The sequence below is a fragment of the Leopardus geoffroyi genome, chromosome A2 (assembly GCF_018350155.1).
Source record: "Leopardus geoffroyi isolate Oge1 chromosome A2, O.geoffroyi_Oge1_pat1.0, whole genome shotgun sequence".
Classification (NCBI taxonomy): Eukaryota; Metazoa; Chordata; class Mammalia; order Carnivora; family Felidae; genus Leopardus; species Leopardus geoffroyi.
The window spans coordinates 8,895,037-8,913,938 of NC_059331.1; the positions used below are offsets into that span (position 1 = coordinate 8,895,037).

The 18,902-nt window shown below is 43.5% G+C and overlaps 1 protein-coding gene across 6 annotated transcripts; it reads right to left on the bottom strand.

Annotated features, from left to right (window-relative positions):
* Window positions 1–254: 254 nt before the first annotated feature.
* Window positions 255–18,166, bottom strand: LOC123605324 (zinc finger protein 709-like). Of its 6 annotated transcripts, XR_006715723.1 has the most exons (6): window positions 17,821–18,164; window positions 7,406–7,532; window positions 7,142–7,214; window positions 4,855–6,625; window positions 4,691–4,748; window positions 255–526 (listed from the first exon to the last, which is right to left on the bottom strand). XR_006715723.1 is itself a non-coding variant. In XM_045492049.1 (5 exons), exons 3-5 carry the CDS (start codon window positions 7,437–7,439, stop codon window positions 5,062–5,064), a joined length of 1,671 nt encoding a protein of 556 aa, XP_045348005.1. In that variant the 5' UTR covers window positions 7,440–7,532; window positions 12,619–13,196; window positions 17,821–18,166; the 3' UTR covers window positions 4,829–5,061. The 6 variants fall into 6 exon arrangements, 4 of the variants coding, with proteins under 4 accessions (XP_045348005.1, XP_045348006.1, XP_045348004.1 ...); XR_006715722.1 differs by lacking the exon at window positions 255–526 and having other exon boundaries at window positions 4,620–4,748; XM_045492049.1 differs by lacking the exons at window positions 255–526; window positions 4,691–4,748 and adding an exon at window positions 12,619–13,196 and having other exon boundaries at window positions 4,829–6,625; window positions 17,821–18,166.
* Between the last annotated feature and the right edge of the window lie 736 nt (window positions 18,167–18,902).

Here is an 18,902-nt window from a genome sequence, read left to right on the forward strand (position 1 = left end):
AACAAGCGACTCTTGATCTCAGGGTTGTGAGTTTGAGCCCCATGTTGGGTGTAGAGATTACTTTAAGTAAACTTTAAAAAATAACAATGAGGGGTGCCTAGATGGTTCAGTGGGTTAAGTGTTCGACTTCAGCTCAGGTCATGATCTCGCAGTTCGTGGGTTCCAGCCCCACGTTGGGCTCTGTGCTGACAGCTCAGAGCCTGGAGCCTGCTTCGGATTCTGTGTCTGTCTGTCTGTCTGTCTGTCTGTCTGTCTCTCTCTCCCCCCCACTCCCTTATTCACGGTCGGTCTCGGTCTCTCAAAAATGAATAAATGTTAAAAAAAATAAATAAAAACGAAACAAAAAACAATGAAATGATACAGTTCCCCTATCACTCTACTCACAGGAAAACTCATGATGGGCTATAGCTCCGCAGATGACAGAACCTCCTCAGACTGGAACTTGGCATGGGGCAAAGTGTGCCACTCAGTCTAATCAGCCAGAAAATACGTGCCAAATCATTAAGGGAGTTTCAATTCCTTTCATCTGATGTCAAATAGAAACATAAATAAACATAAACATAATGGTCAGTCTCACGTCCCAACACCCATGAGTGTGCTCATAATCAAATAGCACATGCCCTACAACTTATAACCAGGGCCAAAACAAAGATGAAACTGGTCTAGATCTTTCCTGTGTGGGGAATCCCTGCCCTTCATCCCAGGAGTGCAGGACTTCTGGTGTTATTGGCCATTACTTCCATCCACACACCAGCAGCTGCTCCACATTTAGGATGTGTTAGATGGTGGTAAAACGATCACATTCTCACTCATTGTGGCCCCTACCCTCCATAGAGAAGACATACAACCCACTCCCTACCTCCTTGTCATGGGCCTTCATTTCCTTTCCTACAGAACATTTATTTTCTATTTAAAAACCAAAGCTTTCTCAACTAACCATCTTCTTGTCTCACAAAAACATAAGCACCAAGAACATAGGAACTTGTTTCTTTCATGCCTATATTATCTACGGCCTAGAGTGGCTTAAATATTTGTGCTAAGTTGTATTTTCAGCCTACACTTCCTGACACAGTGTTGAAAAATGAACATCAAGAGCATTGTCTCTGAGCAAGAAGGGCTTCACTGAGGGGCGCCTGGGTGGCTCGGTTAGGCATCTGACTTCGGCTCAGGTCATGATCTCACGGTTTGTGGGTTCGAGCCCCACGTCGGGCTCTGTGCTGACAGCTCAGCGCCTGGAGCCTGCTTCGGATTCTGTATCTCCCTCTCTCTCTCTCTCTGCACCTCGCCGGCTCACACTCTGTCTCTCAAAAATGAATAAACATTAAAAAAAAAAAGAAGGGCTTCACTGGAAGAGGGATCTTGACTGTCACTTTTGGAGTTTGTGTTCTTCGACAATTTCCCTAAATTTGTAAGCATTACTCCTAAAAGAAATAATAAGTCTTACATATTTTGCTAAAGAGTATGTGATTTGAAATATATATACTTTAAGTGAGGTAGTTTACGGAAGTGTCCAATACACTGTAGGGAATATTTCAGTATTTAAATAACAAGAAAGGTAAGGTGTTCCAGATGACTGAGAGCTGGCCTAGTACTCCATGCAAGGCCTAGACCGTTGAAAAGTATCTCATATGTCCATCATCAGACAGATACCTTGTAACCATTTTCGATCAACACAAAAGTATTCTATAACCAAATCCCTAACATGACAATAGAGAACAGATCCCAAAGAAATAACCAAAATGACCTTCTATTCACTAATATGATTTCTGCTTCTTACAAATTAGGTTTACCAACAAGCCATTCTTTCTGCCTTCTATGTAAGAATTACTATGATTATTTATGATTGAATTAAGTTCATTCTCTCAAAGCCCCAATACAGAAAAACGTCTTCCTTTCTTAAACAGCAATCAAATAATCTACCACAAGTCAAATTCCAATGAGAATTCATTTTAATCAAGTGTGCTGATACTGTTGTTACACAGCACGGTTATTTATGGCTTATGGTCATACTTATTTCTAGATTTCATATACTCTTGTCTTTGACTATAGATGCGATACTAGTGGTCTTGGGCAAAATGCAACTGAAAACAACATAAGTTTGTGGTTTTATGAACAAATGAAAAACTAGTTTTATAAAAATTCTAAGTATAAAAGAATTTTTAAATATTTTCCTAAGGAAAAAAATACTCAAATTTATATGCACACAATAATATTGACTTAAAAAAAATTTTTTTTTAATTTATTTTTGACAGAGACAGAGTGCGAGCATGAGCTGGGGAGGGACAGAGAGAGAGGGAGACACAGAATCCGAAGCAGGCTCCAGGCTCCGAGCTGTCAGCACAGAGCCTGACGCGGGGCTCGAGCTCATGAACTATGAGATCATGACCTGGGCCGAAGTCGGATACCTAACCGACTGAGCCACCCAGGCGCCTCAATAATACTGACTTATAATATATAACGATTAAGTGGAGAAAATTATAAAAGTTGATCTGGAAATCCATAATTACAAAATATTTCAGGGGCGCCTGAGCCTGGGTGGCTCAGTTGGTTAAGCGTCTGACTTCGGCTCAGGTCACGATCTCGTGGTTCGTGGGTTGAGCCCGTGTGGGGCTCTGTGCTGAGAGCCGAGAGCCTGAGGCCTGTTTCAGATTCGGTGTCTCCCTCTCTCTCTGCCCCTCCCCCACTCATGCTCTGTTTCTCTCTCAAAATAAATAAAAAACAAAGTTTTTTTAAATAAACAAGACATTTCAATATATCCTCTCAGCATCATACCACATATTAGCATACAAGTGCTTGTTAAAATTAACCAAGTATTTCTAAGAAAAAACTATAAATGAATTCATCAGAGGAAGAAATGCACACATTTTCAATCACATACCAAGATGACTAACAATATATCGAGGGATTATGCTCAACTATGAATTACGTGAAACACCCAGAAAGAATCTGCCTGATAGGAGGAAGGTGCTGATTCTCACACGGAAGGACTGGCCCTCAGCAGTCACTGCACAAGGCCATGTAGTTTTGCTGGACTGGCCCACTACAGCTGTCACAGGGGAAACACACACACACATTCAACCGTGGTATTAACAGAAAAGGGTGTTTACTATACACATTAGACCTTATATGAGCAAAATGTAGGAAAGAAGGGGGTGGCACTTCAGAGAACATTCTCAACCACGACAGCCTAAATTTATGGATACCTGAGACCTTGCTGGAAATTTTAACCCCTGCCGGGTCTCTGATGTAGAACTTTGGACACAACTGTAGAAGCCTACTGCTGGGATCAAATGGAAGTCAAGCACTTGGTGGTGGTTTTGAGATTATTCTGGATTCTCAGGGAAAAAAAGGAAAAAAGAATGAGGAAAACAGGCTGGAAGCAGGTGTCCATGAAGTCCTATGCTTCTACCTGCGTCTATACAGGTGGCTGAAAAACGTGCCTAACCCTATTTCACTTCTGTGTTCCAAGTTTCATGTAGGTTAGGCTTTAGTGAATTCTAACACGGATACATAAATGCAACAGATACTGGAAAACATACTTCACATTACTGACTTTGACATTAACAGCATCAAGGAGGGTCATCTTCAACTCTACATTTATTATTGTTCTACCTCACACAGACCTTTATTCTTTTTTTTTTTTTTTTAATGTTATTTTTTTTTTTCAACGTTTATTTATTTTTGGGACAGAGAGAGACAGAGCATGAACGGGGGAGGGGCAGAGAGAGAGGGAGACACAGAATCGGAAACAGGCTCCAGGCTCTGAGCCATCAACCCAGAGCCCGACGCGGGGCTCGAACTCACAGACCGCGAGATCGTGACCTGGCTGAAGTCGGACGCTTAACCGACTGCGCCACCCAGGCGCCCCCAGACCTTTATTCTTAATGTAACTCTATACTCCAAATCCCAGCCACAAGCAATGACAAATTCACGAGACTGTATGATGAACTTTGCATATTGACAACTATATGGTAAATTGGTAAGGAAAGGAAAGGAAAGTTGGTAAGGAAAACAGAAAGAGGCTCTTTAGGTCAATGAAAGGGGAACTCTGTGTTGATAAAGAAATGTAGAATATAGAAATAATGGCTAAAGCATATTGAGTACATGCCCCACAGGAGGACTCTAGGGAAAAGGAAGAAAGTGTTATTTTTCAATGTTCCTCTCCTTACAGAACTTAAAAATCATATAAAAATTAAACCTACTTGCATATTAGAAATACACTTCAATAACCCATGGATCCAACAGACTTCAAAATAAGAACACGATAATATTACTCGGGAAAAAAATTACTTACTAAACTTAGGAACGCTTGCTTAAAGAGTACCTACTTAATTATCTCACTTCAACATCTGCTTTCAAAGGTAAGTAGAAATCCACAGTGCAGAGAATCACTTTACAAATGAATCCTTTGGGCGCCTGAGTGGCTCAGTTAGTTAAGCATCCAACTTGATTTTGACTCAGGTCATGACCTCATGGTTGTGAGATCGACCCCCACATCCATCCACGCTGGGCATGTAGCCTCCTTAAAAGTCTCTCTCCCTCTCCCTCTGCCCCTCCCCCACCACATGGGCGCACGCTCTCTCTCAAGAGAATGAATCCTTGATAAAGACCATACAGTATAACGATTATAACATTTCTTTCATGTTGTGAATTTTCAGAAGTATTATACATGAAGGTTCAAAGAGCTTACCCATATTACTTGAGTATGATTTCTTTCCCATATAACTTTCATACCACCTTGAAAATATCTGCAAAAATTACAAAGTTTTTATTTTTTAGTTATACAGGATAAATCTGGGGAATGAGATGTTTAGTGATGGCGGGCAAGTGAAGGTTTCCCACATTGTTTATTACCAATAGAATTCTCTCCACTGTGACTTTTGGTAAGTTCTGAAGGAAACAGGACAACTGAAGGCTTTCTTGCGTTCTGTGCATTTCTACAATTCCTCTCCAGTGTGCATTCTTACGTGTCCATGAAAGATTATGCAACAAATCTTTTGCTTTCTCACATTCCTTATTTTCATAGGAAAATAGGAAAAAGCTTTACCACATACATTTCTCTCATGTATGAGTTCTTTCATGATTTCGTAAGGAATTTGTAAGACTGAAGGTTTTACTACAAGTTTTACATTGATAAGGTTTCTCTCCAGTGTGAGTTCTTTCATGTGTTCGTAACGAACTGGGAGAAATAAATGCTTTTTTACATTTCTTACATTTATAAGGCCCATCCCCAGTGTGGATTACCATGTGCGATCGAACACCTGAGCGAAAAATGAAGCCTTTCCCACATTCCTTACATTCATAGGGTTTTTCTCCAGTGTGAGTTCTTTCATGTTTTTGAACATAATAGTGACTGCTGAAGGCCTTACCACATAGTTTACATTCATAGCGTTTATCATCAGTATGAGATCTCTCATGTTTGCGTAAGTTACTGGAGTACCTGAAGACTTTACCACATTTTGCACATTCATAGGGCTTTTCTGCGCTATGCGTCTTTTCGTGTATCCGAAAGGACTGGGGACAACTGAAAGCTCTTCCACACTGCTTACATTCATATGGTTTTACTCCAGTGTGAGTTCTTTCATGAATTCGAAAATAATTGGGACAACTAAAAGCTTTCCCACATTCCTTACACTTATAAGGTTTCTCCCCCGTATGAGTTCTTTCATGATTTCGAAGGGAACTGGGATAACGAAAAGCCTTACCACATTCCTTACATTCGTGAGGCTTCGTTGCAGTATGAATTCTTCTGTGTTTTCCAAGGGACCTGGGAGAGCTGAAAGCTTTACCACATTCCTTACATTCATACGGCTTTACTCCACTGTGTGTCATTTCATGACTACGACAGTTTTTGGGACACCTGAAGGCTTTCCCACACTCCTTACATTGATAAAGTCCATCTCCATTGTGCTTGATCACGGGTCTTCGAAATTTGGTGAGAGAATGCAAGGCTTTCCCACCTTCTTTACGTTCATAGAGTTTCTCCCCATTATGACTTCTCTCATGCTTATGTAAATTACTTGAGTAACTGAAGGTTTTACCACATTTTGTACATTCCTTGGGCTTTTTTGCACTGTGTATCCTTTCGTGTATTCGAAAGGACCTGACACAACTGAAAGCTTTACCACACTGCTTACATTCACTAGATTTCTCTCCGATATGAGTCCTTTCGTGTTTACGTAAGTTACTTGAATAACTAAAGGTTTTACCACATTCTGTACATTTGTAGGGCTTTTCCCCACTGTGTGCCCTTTGATGGATTTGAAAGTAATTGCGACAAATGAAAGCTTTCCCACAGTGCTTACATTCATAGGGTCTCTGTCCAGTGTGCAACCTTTCGTGCATTCGAATGGATTGGCGATGCTTGAAGGATTTCTCACAACGCTTACATTTATAAGGCTTCTCTTCACCTTCCTGATACTCATATAGTTTGTGTCCAGCGTGAGATCTCAGGTGCTTGTTAAAAGATGAATGATGCATGAACACCTGTCCACACAAAGGGCATTTACCTAGTTTTATTCCAGTAGGAGTTCTCTTCTTCAGATTCTGATTTGGAATCTGGCCGAAGATTCCTTCATACTGGCTACATTCTTTACATTTACAGAGTCTTCCTACCATTTGACTGCTGTAAAAAACGAGAAGCATATTTCTAATAGCTTGGTTATTAATGAGCTTATGTTTATTAATAACTATGACAGTGACTTGTTACCATCAAGGAAAATGTAGGTTTTCTGCATATTTTGATTGTTTGAAAGTGAACATACCAAAAGCTCTGCAACAGGGCTCCACCTTAGCTGTTATCAAAACAGTAATACTCATAAATGGTATTTCTATATGCTGTTTCCAGGCGTACCATCTTTCAAAACCTGTACATCTTGGCCACATGTGGGAAAACACTACTGATGAAAATAGCCTATGGATCAATGGATTTAAATAAATCCAGCCTAATTTATTTGTTTGGTTTTAAAATTTTACGGGGGCACCTGGCTGGCTTAGTTGGTAGAGCATGTGACTCTTGATCTCGGGGTCACAAGTTCGAGCCCCACAATGGGTGCAGAGATCATGTAAATAAATAAAACTTAAAAATAAAATTTCATCACATCTCTAGATTCTCTTGTTTTCCCACGTGAATGCTACTCACATTAGATGTGTCCCATGATTCTCATCCCGATCTTCACTGTCATAGACTTCCCATTTTTCTTCTGAAATACATACTAGGAAAAAGCATTATAAATTATAAAAATTTATAGAATTGCTAGATTCTAGGTCCATGATAAGTTATGATCATGGCAGGTTTATTAACAAAAACATTCCCTTTCCATTTTTTCCCTTAAAATAGCACTGAGGAGCAAGTTACACTGGATCTCTAATCGACTTAGTAAGCAAGAAATGTCGTCGTCCCTACCTATTGAGGCCAGGTTCCTGAAGGTTTCCTGCATCACATCTCTGTAGAGTTTCTTCTGGGATGGATCCAGGAGGGCCCACTCCTCCAAGGTGAACTTCACAGTCACATCCTCAAAGGCCACCGAGTCCTAAATAATCCCATATATGTACATAGGATGGATGAGACAGACCCCTGAAGACCTATACTCAATTTATAAGAAGTTCCATATGACTTCCAGAGCCTAAGTGACCGGGGGGGACAAAGGTATTTCTTTCCTTTCTGCTCCAAAGGTGGGGCAGATGATAGGGTTCTCTCACTCCTGATACCAAATATGTGGTACCTGTTCCAAAGCCACTTCTCCAATTCTATGTCACTAAAAAGGTTTCCAATTCTAACACAAACTACCCAGAGTTTAAGTCAGACTCATAGATTAAAAAGCAGTCCCACACAGTGTCCCTATTTGAGATACAAGCTACAAATGGGGAGCCCAGTTTACTATTTCTACAGGCAACTACAAATTCACAGATTCCCTCCACACTCTGCCCTGTTTGGTAATTTACTGAAATGATTTTGAGGAACTTAGCAAAATGCTTTATTTACCATTACCAGTTTACTATAAATCATACAAATAAGGAACAGGCAAAAGGTGCAATACATAGGACAAGTTAAGGCAATGGTAAGGGGAACGGAGATGGGGGGTGGGGCATCCAAAGCACCCACCCCCACTATGGACATGCCAACCTTCCAGCACCTGGATTAATTCACCAACACAGAAACCGTCAGAATCCTGTCTTTAAGAATTTTTTTTTTTTTTCAACGTTTATTTATTTTTGGGACAGAGAGAGACAGAGCATGAACGGGGGAGGGGCAGAGAGAGAGGGAGACACAGAATCGGAAACAGGCTCCAGGCTCCGAGCCGTCAGCCCAGAGCCCGACGCGGGGCTCGAACTCACGGACCGCGAGATCGTGACCTGGCTGAAGTCGGACGCTTAACCGACTGCGCCACCCAGGCGCCCCAGTGTCTTTAAGAATTTTGATGGAGGTTTCATTACATGGATTCAATTTATTAAATCACTGGACATTGGTAATTAACTCAGCCTCTAGCCCCTTATCTTATACCCAGAAGCTGGGACCTACAGCCCAACTTTCTAAAGTTTTAATCAAAGTTGGCTATTTCAGGTGTCCAAAACCCCACCATAAAACCTCACTAAACAAAACACATTCTGGGGCGCCTGGGTGGCTCAGTCAGTTGAGTGCCAGACTTCGGCTCAGGTCATGACCTCACAGTTTGTGGGTTCGAGCCCTGCGTCAGGCTCTGTGCTGACAGCTCAGAGCCTGGGGCCTGAGTTGGATTCTGTGTTTCCCTCTCTCTCTGTGTCCCATCGTGGCTCACACACTGTCTGTCTCTCTATCTCTCTCTCAAAAATAAACATTAGAAAAAAATGTAAAAACACACACATTCTTTCACCATTAACACTCAAGTAATCTCTCAAGGGCTTCAAGAGCTTTTGCTAGGAACCGAGGACACTTACCACACATCTTTCTCATTGTATCACAGTAAATCAAGCCCAGGGACAAAGGCTCACTGAAAGACTGAGAGCAAATCCCTGAGGTAAGAGAATGTTTCCCCACTGACCCCATGTGCCTCTACATCAACTGGGATCTTGTTTAGTATAAGTGTACCACCGGGGCGCCTGGGTGGCTCAGTCGGTTGAGCGTCCGACTTCGGCTCAGGTCATGATCTCGCAGTCCGTGAGTTCGAACCCTGCGTCGGGCTCTGTGCTGACGGCTCAGAGCCTGGAGCCTGCTTCAGATTCTGTCTCCCTCTCTCTCTGACCCTCCCCCGTTCATGCTCTGTCTCTCCCTGTCTCAAAAATAAATAAACATTAAAAAAAAAAAAAAAACACTTAGAACACCAAACAATTGGAAAAATGGAAAGCAACAGGTGACCTCATTCATTGCTGGTGGAAACAGAAAATGATATACCTACTTTGGAAGAAAGGCAATTTCTTAACACTAAGGCCACATTTACCAGACTATGTAGCAATTATACATTTCAAATATACATAAAGGAGCTGAAAACTTAGGTTCATAAAAACCCTACAGGTAAATGTTTATAGGAGCTTTATGCATACTTGTCATGACTTACATGGAACCAAGATAATTTCAATAGGTGAACTGATAGAAAATATCACTGGTGCATCCACAGGATGAAATATTCTTCAGTGATGAAAGAAATGAGCTCATCAAGCCAAAAGACATGAAGAAAATTTTAAATCATATTTCTTTTTTTTTTAAGTTCATTCAGTTTTGAGAGAGAGACAGAGACAAAGCGTGAGCAGGGGAGGGGCAGACAGAGAGGGAGACACAGACTCTGAAGCAGGCTCCAGGCTCTGTTCTGTTAGCACAGAGCCCGACGTGAGGCTCAAACCCACGAACTGTGAGATCATGACCTGAGCTGAAGCTGGACGCTTAACCGACTGAGCCACCCAGATGCCCCTTAAGTCATATTTCTAAGTGCAGGAAAACCATATGACAAGGCTACACACTGAATGATTCCAAGGGAATGACATTTCAGAAAAGAGAAAATTAAAAGTCATTAAAAGATCTCTGGTTACCAGGATATGGGGGGGAGGGAGGGATGAATGATGAGGTAGGGAATAGGAGATTTTCAGAAGAGTGAAAGTATTCTATATGATACAGAAATGATGGAGACACATCATTTCACATTAGCTAAAGACCTGAGACTATATGACACAGCGTCAACCTTAATTGTAAAATAAGGACTTTCATGCATCAAAGTTGGTTCAACAAATGGAACAAGGGTATTACAACAATACAAGATATAAAATATAGGAAAAACCTTGTCAAGGCAGAGGGATTATGTGGGAAGCCTCTGTATTTTCTGATTAAATTTTCTGTTAAAATTCTCTTAAAGTTAAAAAAGTCTACTGGGAAAAGAAAAAGACAGACACATTAATATTCACACCTGATAACTGATCCATGAGAAGCATAGACCATCTTTCATTCAATGAATTTCAACTTATTTCAGTAAGCCATTACGGTGCTCTATGGAGCCTGCACCGAGACTTGGAAGGGAGGAGAAACAACTTCCACTGAATGCCTTGTTAGAGCACCCAGCACAGTATACTTTGAGAAATGAAATGTCTGTCTTTGTTACTGTCAGTAACATCTTGACTCAGACCTAGATAAGTGTCCTGGCAAGGTCTTGTATTCTGGCCTTAGTATATGTAGGGACAAGTGTTACTTTGATTTACACTGGGGATGGTGGAGGCATAAGATTCCTAGAATCTTTTCACCTCAAAGGGGCAACTCAGAGAATCACTCAAGACTAGTAAACAGATGAAGATAATGTCTTGTTGCCTGGTGCTAAAATGACTACTGGATGTGTGGTCAGTAGTAATGACCATTGGGTTCAGTTATTAGTGAGACATCCCAATTAAGACATAAAAAGCAACAACTCTGGGACGCCTGGGTGGCTCAGTTGGTTGAGTGTCCAGCTTCGGCCCAGGTCATGATCTCACGGTTCGTGAGTTCAAGCCCCGTGTTGGACTCTGTGCTGACAGTGTGGAGCCTACTTGGGATATTCTCTCTCTCTCGCTCGCTCTAAATTAATTAATTAAAAAAAAAAAAAAAGGAGCAATTCTGCCTATGCTCCACCATGTACAAATGTGGTGATGTCATACCTAAAGTCTACGGACTACCATTGCTTTTCACTCAGGTACTCCTATGGAGCATCTCGGGGAGGCCAGGGGCCTGGGAAAGGGAGGGGTTTATTTCAGTACTAAGACATCTTGCAAGAGATGGAGCAGAGAATAGGTCACCCCCTCCCGCAGGCGGCTATCTCATAGGTCCAAGGTTTGCCCCATAATGTCTCAAGCTGGTAACAGAGCAGGCCTTTTCCAAGGCCATCATGGGTAATTCCAGGAGGCGTGAAAGGAGGCCAATGAATCATCTACAGTGAAGAAGTCTCTGTGGGCACGACCAGGAGTGCCAGTTCAATGGCAATTTGAAAACCTCCAGCCTTTTGAGGTACAGGTGCCCCTTTGTAAATAACAGCATAAATGGGTTCAAGTAAAATTTGTAAACAAGGAATATGTTACTTCCGGAACAACAAAAGAACATCGTTGAGGTTGGGGGTATTGCTAGGGCGAACAGCTATTTCCTCATGATGTTAGAGAAGGAGCAGGTGTCAGATGATCAAACAATTTCCGGTACAATAACATGGTTGACCAGGCCTCACATTTTATGCATGACAATGTCCCATCCAAATTTTGCTAGCTTCTTTTCTCAATATTTGTCTGTCTAGTATGTTCTCAGAGGAGGAGGAGGAGTTCATTAATATAACGTGACACCTGTGTTCTTGTAGAAACAAGGATGCAGTTCAGATCTTGCCTACAATTGTGCGGGAAGGCAGAGCTGTTGAAGATCCATGAGGATAACCCAGTAAAGGTATATTATGTCCCTTCAAAGTGAAGGCAACTGCTCTTGAGATAAACACTGAACAGAACAGACCCAGCCAAATCTGTGACAGCAGATTTACCCAGTTGTTGATTGGTTGAGTCAGTAATTTCCATAAAGTTGGAGACTGGATATAGACCTCTGTTGGGCGTGACCACATTTACGAGGTTACAGTAATCCACTGTGAGGTGTCATTCATTCATTCCAGCTAAGAATAGGTCAAATTCAGCTGTTCAAAGGAGAAGCACTGGGAATAATCAGCCCCTCGCTAAACAGGTTTTATATGTGGTTTCATTCCTTCAAGGGCCTGAGCAATTTATGTTGAGCCATATTAACTACTCAATTTAGAGGGCACAGTCCGTGAGGTCCCATTTTGTCAAGATAATTTATAAGTGCCAATGGCTTTATTTAATTTTAATTTATGAATCATTGGTTCGGAGCTTCCTAGATCACTCTGGGTTCTTTTAGAACAACCAGGGCTCTGTCCATGGAGGATTTCGACAAGACCATAGTTCTGACGGTCAAGAAGAAACAGCTGTGCTGTTTTTCCCCTATATCCTATTCAGTGACTGCCATGAGACCATCAGGGGTACCCTGCTTAAACGGGAGTGGGATCCCAGGTATAGCTATAATTTGAGACCTAGTATGGACTGACTGCTTAAAGGTTCTTGAGTTAGTGCATTACATTAGATAGCAAAATTGATCCAGAACTTATCTTATAGAGGCTGAAAAGCCAAGCAGTGAATTCTTACCTGTTCTGTTGTATAAATTCTTTTTGTACATTTTGGATTTCCAATTCAGTCAAATTGTGGTCCTTTGTTTCAGTACTTTATCTATTAGTCCCTTCCTCGAGCATCCCTCTTTTGTTTTCTTTGTCCCTGGATATACTTTGGCAGAGGGGGTGCCTTTCTACCCTGGCGTTTATAAACGGTTTCCTCCTGAGAGTCTCAAATCAGTGCCATCAGGGTTAGGAGCCTTCCCCATGATAACTGGTTGCTTTCATGGGTTTAAGGACAGGGAGCTTAAGTCAGCTTTGAACCAATCCCATTGCTGTGTCAAAGGGTGCCATGGATGCTGTCCTCTCAAATCCGCAGAGTCAGGATATTTCTTGCAGAAGAGGCAGGGGCAGGAGCAGCAGAGGTACTCAAAGGTCCCATTCAACCATCTGGTATTCGGAGTGTGGACTCAGCCCACCACTTACTGGCTGCTTATCACCCTTTCTTCTTTCTCTTTCCAAATGTCTGCTCTCCCAGGAGTAAACGCTGAATGAGGCGTTACCTCTTTCCACAGGGTATACAGGGGTCAACCCAGCCTCTGTCACAGCTTCACTCTAACACAGGGAGAGAAACCAGCAAAGACATTGACCCAGGACCACGTTAAGGAGGGCCCCAATCCGACAGTCCTGCTCCCAAAAGCCTAGAAATTCTCACAACTGCCAACTCTGGTTGGCTCAGTCTAGAACTGAGGCTTGCTGGGTCACCGACGCAACACAGGACAGCACAGGTCACAGTACGAGCTCACCAGCCCCCGGCAGTACATGCCACCATCAGGGAGCAACTTACAGCAAGAGAAGACAGACCCATGGAATGGGGGTCACATGTGGACACGCTGCTCACGGTGCCAACTGTTATGGTACCTGCCGAGAAGTGGTTCAGAAATTGAGGCGAATGGCGATGCAGCCCCAACAACACTGTACACAGACACCCAGACAGTCGGAAAAGGCTTAGGACTCACATAACAGAGGTCTCAGGGCAAGGCTGCCTATTAAGGCAGCTCTGAAATGGCTTCAGGAGAACAGAAATGAGCCTGGCCGGGTAAGGAGTCCATTGGGGTTGGGGAGCGGGCGGGGGCAAGAGTTCTGCACACAGGCGGGGGCTTTTCTGGTTGGAATCTCCTACCTGTTCTAGAGGAGAGACCACCCAGGCTTTCTCATCAGCTCATCCAGCGGGGAGCACAAGGAGCAAGGGAGGTGGGAGTGGAGAGGGCAGGGAGAGGCTTAAGCTGTCAGCACTAAAATATCCAAAAATGCAAAGTCTGAGTGCTCATTACAAGGACAAACATAGGTTAAGAAAAATATGCATTCGCAATTGCTTGTTGAATATAAAGAAACCCTAACACGAGGCTCAAGAAATGATTGGGGTGCCTGGGTGGCGCAGTCGGTTAAGCGTCCGACTTCAGCCAGGTCACGATCTCGCGGTCCGTGAGTTCGAGCCCCGCGTCAGGCTCCGGGCTGATGGCTCGGAGCCTGGAGCCTGTTTCCGATCCTGTGTCTCCCTCTCTCTCTCTGCCCCTCCCCCGTTCATGCTCTGTCTCTCTCTGTCCCAAAAATAAACGTTGAAAAAAAAAAAAAATGATTAAAACTGTGAATTTGGGGGTGGCTGGGCTTCACAGTGTTGGAAGGAACTAGGATTTGTTCACAGTGATTTTCTTAAGTCACACTTCCCTACCTTACAAATTTACTTAAAAAATATAGAGAAATTTATGTATATTACACTAACAGTCTTGATTTCATTTTAACTTTTATACACAGGAAGCCATTTGACAATATAACTAAACACTAAAGTTTACAAAAGTGTAAACCATACAAAATGAAAACTTTCTTTTTTTTTTTTTTTTTTTTTAATTTTTTTTTTTTTCAACGTTTATTTATTTTTGGGACAGAGAGAGACAGAGCATGAACGGGGGAGGGTCAGAGAGAGGGAGACACAGAATCGGAAACAGGCTCCAGGCTCTGAGCCATCAGCCCAGAGCCCGACGCTGGGCTCGAACTCACGGACCGCAAGATCGTGACCTGGCTGAAGTCGGACGCTTAACCGACTGCGCCACCCAGGCGCCCCAAAATGAAAACTTTCAAATGCCTAACTGGAAGGACACAGAGTATCAGTCTGTCCTTCCCCCCTGTATCACACGCCGGGTATTTTCCAGGAGTAAGTAGCATATTACAATATTTTAGGAATTTGAGCTTAGCTCCTTCAATGCACTGGATTTTCAAATATTTACATAAACTTTGGGTAGTTTTCCTCACATCAATTGAAATAGAAATTCATTTGCTTTAGCCTGTTAAATGTCAATGTTCTTTCGGGAAAAGTGCATTCACTAACTGATCCAAAAATGAAAGATGACCTTCGGGAGCATCTGGGTGGCTCAGTCAGTGAAGCGTCCAACTTTAGCTCAGGTCATGATCTCACGGTTCGTGAGTTCGAGCCCCGCGTCAGGCTCTTTGCTGTCAGTGCAGAGCCTGCTTCAGATCCTCTGCCCCTCCCGTGCATGCTTTTTCTATCCCTCAAAAATAAACATTAAAAAAATGTTTAAATGACCTTACGAAAACTTAACTGAATGCCTCTCACATGTTGAGGTTCTCTTGCCTGAACAGAGCACAGATTCTACTTAGTTCCAGAATTTTCTTGCTTTCCTCACATGTTACCTCTCAATCAACTTAAGAGTTTTTGAGCCCAAGTGCCAAAGGAAACCAGAGCCAAAGGGCTGTACTGTTCAAGCAGCAAAGGAACCCAAAGGAAAGAAAGATCAGAATCAGCTCTTATGAGCAGCCTGCTTCCCATAGGATAGAAGGAAAGCCACATTCGGGAGGTTTCACATTCTAGGGGCCCCTGTTTGGCTCAGTGGGTACAGCAGGTGTCTCTTGAGCTTGGGCTCATGAGTTCAAGCCCCACTTACTTAAAAAAAAAGTTTCCATTCTAGACTCTCCTGGTGGAGACAGAAGTCCTGAGGTGGGTCAGTCTATGGAAAGGACACCTGAGCAGCCACGGGAATGAACTCCGGAAGCCCCACACACTCGCAGGGGATGTACTGCTCCAGGAGGAAAAACTGGGCACCATGAACTTCCTTTTGCAGCCTCAAGGGGGGGGCCAACGCTTAGACAGACCATCCTGAAGCCTCTGCCTGCCACTGGCATTGCTTTGCACCACCAGAGATCAGAGATATTTTATTGTTTTATTTTATTTTTTATTTATTCGCACCACCAGAGATATTTTAAATGACATCAACCCAGTGTTTGAACAATCCAGCAAATCACTCAAACCTAGTGTTTATGTGGAAAGGAGAGGGAAAAAAAAACCAAAAACTGTAAGGCCCTTAATAAACTGGCTCAACAAGAAACCTCCCAAGTATGAACCGCATTCACAAAAACTAAAAAAATAATAAGACGTTAATTATTTCCATCAGAACAAACTGTTTTACAAGCTATGAATCATAGTTGAACACCACAGGTCTGCAAGTCTAAGCCTTGGAAATTCATCCCAACTCATCCAAATCAAAGAACAGACCTCAGAATATTAGTAACACACTCAAGGGATGGAAAAAGTAAAAAATAAAATAAAATAAAATAAAGTAAAGTAAAGTAAAGTAAAGTAAAGTAAAAGTAAAGTAAAATAAAATAAAATAAAATAAAATAAAAATAAAAATAATAATAATACCTGAGGTGTAATCCCAGAAATTTTTTTTTTTTCTGAAATTCACTCCTTTCTTGACTCTTTGGAAACACTTCACAACTGCTTTTCGCGTTGTATGGATTAAATACGTTTTTATTCACTGAAAAACTTGAGACTAAAATTAATTTTTTTTATTATTATTTTTAATGTTTATTTATTTTTGAGACAGAGAGAGACAGAGCATGAATGGGGGAGGGTCAGAGACAGAGGGAGACACAGAATCCGAAGCAGGCTCCAGGCTCTGAGCTGTCAGCACAGAGCCCGACGCGGGGCTCGAACTCAAGGACCGCGAGATCATGGCCTGAGCCGAAGTCGGACACTTAACCGACTGAGCCACCCAGGCGCCCCAAGACTAAAACTAATTGAAGAAATGTTTCAAATGTGACAAACCAAGGGAGGGAGGGGCTGTGCTGTCGGCACATCACCCAGTAAAGTTTCAAAGAGGAACCGCCACCCAAAGGACTTCCCATAGGATGTCTGTGCCCAGGAAAGATCCTGGGGGGAGAGGCACAAGGATTTCATACCACGTGGTACCGGGCAGTTATTCGCTACTTTTCTATTCCGTAAAATATCCAGGAACAAAAAACTACACCCTTTTAAAAGAGCCATCCACTGACAGCGGGAAAATGATCAACAAATTAAGTATCGGGTCTGTTTAAAACTTTTTTTTTTTTTTAACATTTTATTTATTTTTGAGACACAGAGAGAGAGAGCATGAACAGGGGAGGGTCAGAAAAAGAGGGAGACAGAGAACCTGAAACAGGCTCCAAGTTCTGAGCTGTCAGCACAGAGCCCGAAGCGGGGCTCGAACCCACGGACCGCGAGATCATGACCTGAGCTGAAGTCGGACGCTCAACCGACTGAGCCACCCAGGCGCCCCTCGGGTCTGTTTAAAAGGCACCATAGAGAACGAATAGTTCATAATGACGCTGTGAACTGGAGGAGGGATGCGGGCCAGGAGGGATTTGGAAGTTAATTTAGGCAACGAATGCCAGTCCTAGGGAGGGCTGGGCGCGGCGGGGGGGCGGAAGGGGGTGGGGTGGGGCGACGGTGCCGCGACAGGCTCGTGGATTTCACGGTTTCCCCAAATTTTGGAAAACTCAGGAGAAAGCCGGTCCCCTCTGAAGAGAAAGGAGGGAATGGAGACCCCAAAGGCCATACTTAGCATCTCCCGCTCACGGACACCAGAGAGCCGGTCACGATTGCCCCCCTGTCACCACGGTCACCGCACCATCTGGAAAGACGCAGAGCTGCGGGCGCGGAGCTGTCCGGAGGCTCGAAGGCCGAAGCTGCCGCGCACAGGGACCGCACAGGTCGTCGGGGTGCCGGCGGCCGGCCCAGCACCCTGGCCACGCGCGGACGGGACTGAGGTCCGAGCGGCGCCACCAACGGGTGCGCACACTTCAGAGTCGTCCGCGAGGAGGCCAGTTCACGCCACGGCCAGCTCCGGCCAGTTCCACCCAGCACTCCGCCCCCCTCTCCGGAAGCCCGGGCCTGCCCACTCACCATTTCTAGCTTTCCTGTGTCTCCCGGCGTCCTACCTACGATTTCCGAGGAAGGTCCAGGGCTCAGCAAGACAGAACCCGAGGCACAGCGACGTGGAGGACTTCAGCGCAGGCGACCCGCGATCCAAACAATGGCGGGAGCCAGAAGCCTCCCGCGGCGCGCCTGCGGAGCGTCGCCCCACCCCCTTGCCCTGACGTCTCCCCTGATTGGACAGGTTGCAAGGCCCACCCACTCCCTCCGGAGTGACAGCATGCCAGAGGTAAGGGGTCCGTGGAACGCCAGCTGCTGGGAGCCGCTCCTGGAACTGTGACCCTTCTTTGCAAGTACAGACCCTTAAAAGTCACCTGGCTCCATTTTGATCGTTGACTATTGACAGCGTTGGGTCTTCCACCCGATGCTTCCCCATCCTTATTTCATAGTTTAAAAAGCCTATTGCCTTCCAAGCCTATTGGCTGGGATGGAAAATTGGAGCCCCAGTCTCAGCTGGGGGCAGGGACTCTTTGAAAGACCAACCACAGTTGTAAGAGGCATTGACTAAATTCTCAACTGTACGTTTTACACTGAAAGAAAATTTATTTTTAGGTCATCATTTGAATGTATACTTAGAGAACCTTGATATATAAAAGGCTAGAATACCCCTATAAGGTAATTCGACTACTGTTTTAACTGATATAACAAGAAACAAGAAAAAGTTATGTAAACATGGGACGTTCTTGGAAAGTATTAATATGCTTAAGAGATTGGATTGCAAAACTCTTTTTTTAATTTAAAAAGTGCTTATTTTAATTTTTTTAATGTTTATTTATTTTTGAGAGAGAGAGAGAGACAGAGTGTGAGCAGGGGAGGGGCGGAGAGAGAAGACACAGAATTGGAAGCAGACTTCAGGCTCTGAGCTGTCAGCACAGAGCCAGACGTGGGGCTTGTACTAACTAACCGCCAGACCATAACCTGAGCTGAAGTGGGAAGCTTAACCGACTGAGCCACCCAGGCGCCCCTAGAAAGCAAAACTCTTAATGCATATATCCACTTATTTGAACAACCTTAGGGTGAGCATTTCTTTTTTCAAAATCATTTTATTTTTA

Bases quoted from the DNA above. Each gene is read 5' to 3' on its own strand.
- LOC123605324 (XM_045492047.1), bottom strand. The intron at 7,215-7,405 runs GTAGGGACGACG...GCTTTTTCCTAG, and splicing joins CAGGAACCTGGCCTCAATAG to TATGTATTTCAGAAGAAAAA. The intron at 6,626-7,141 runs GTGAGTAGCATT...CGTTTTTTACAG, and splicing joins AATCATGGGACACATCTAAT to CAGTCAAATGGTAGGAAGAC.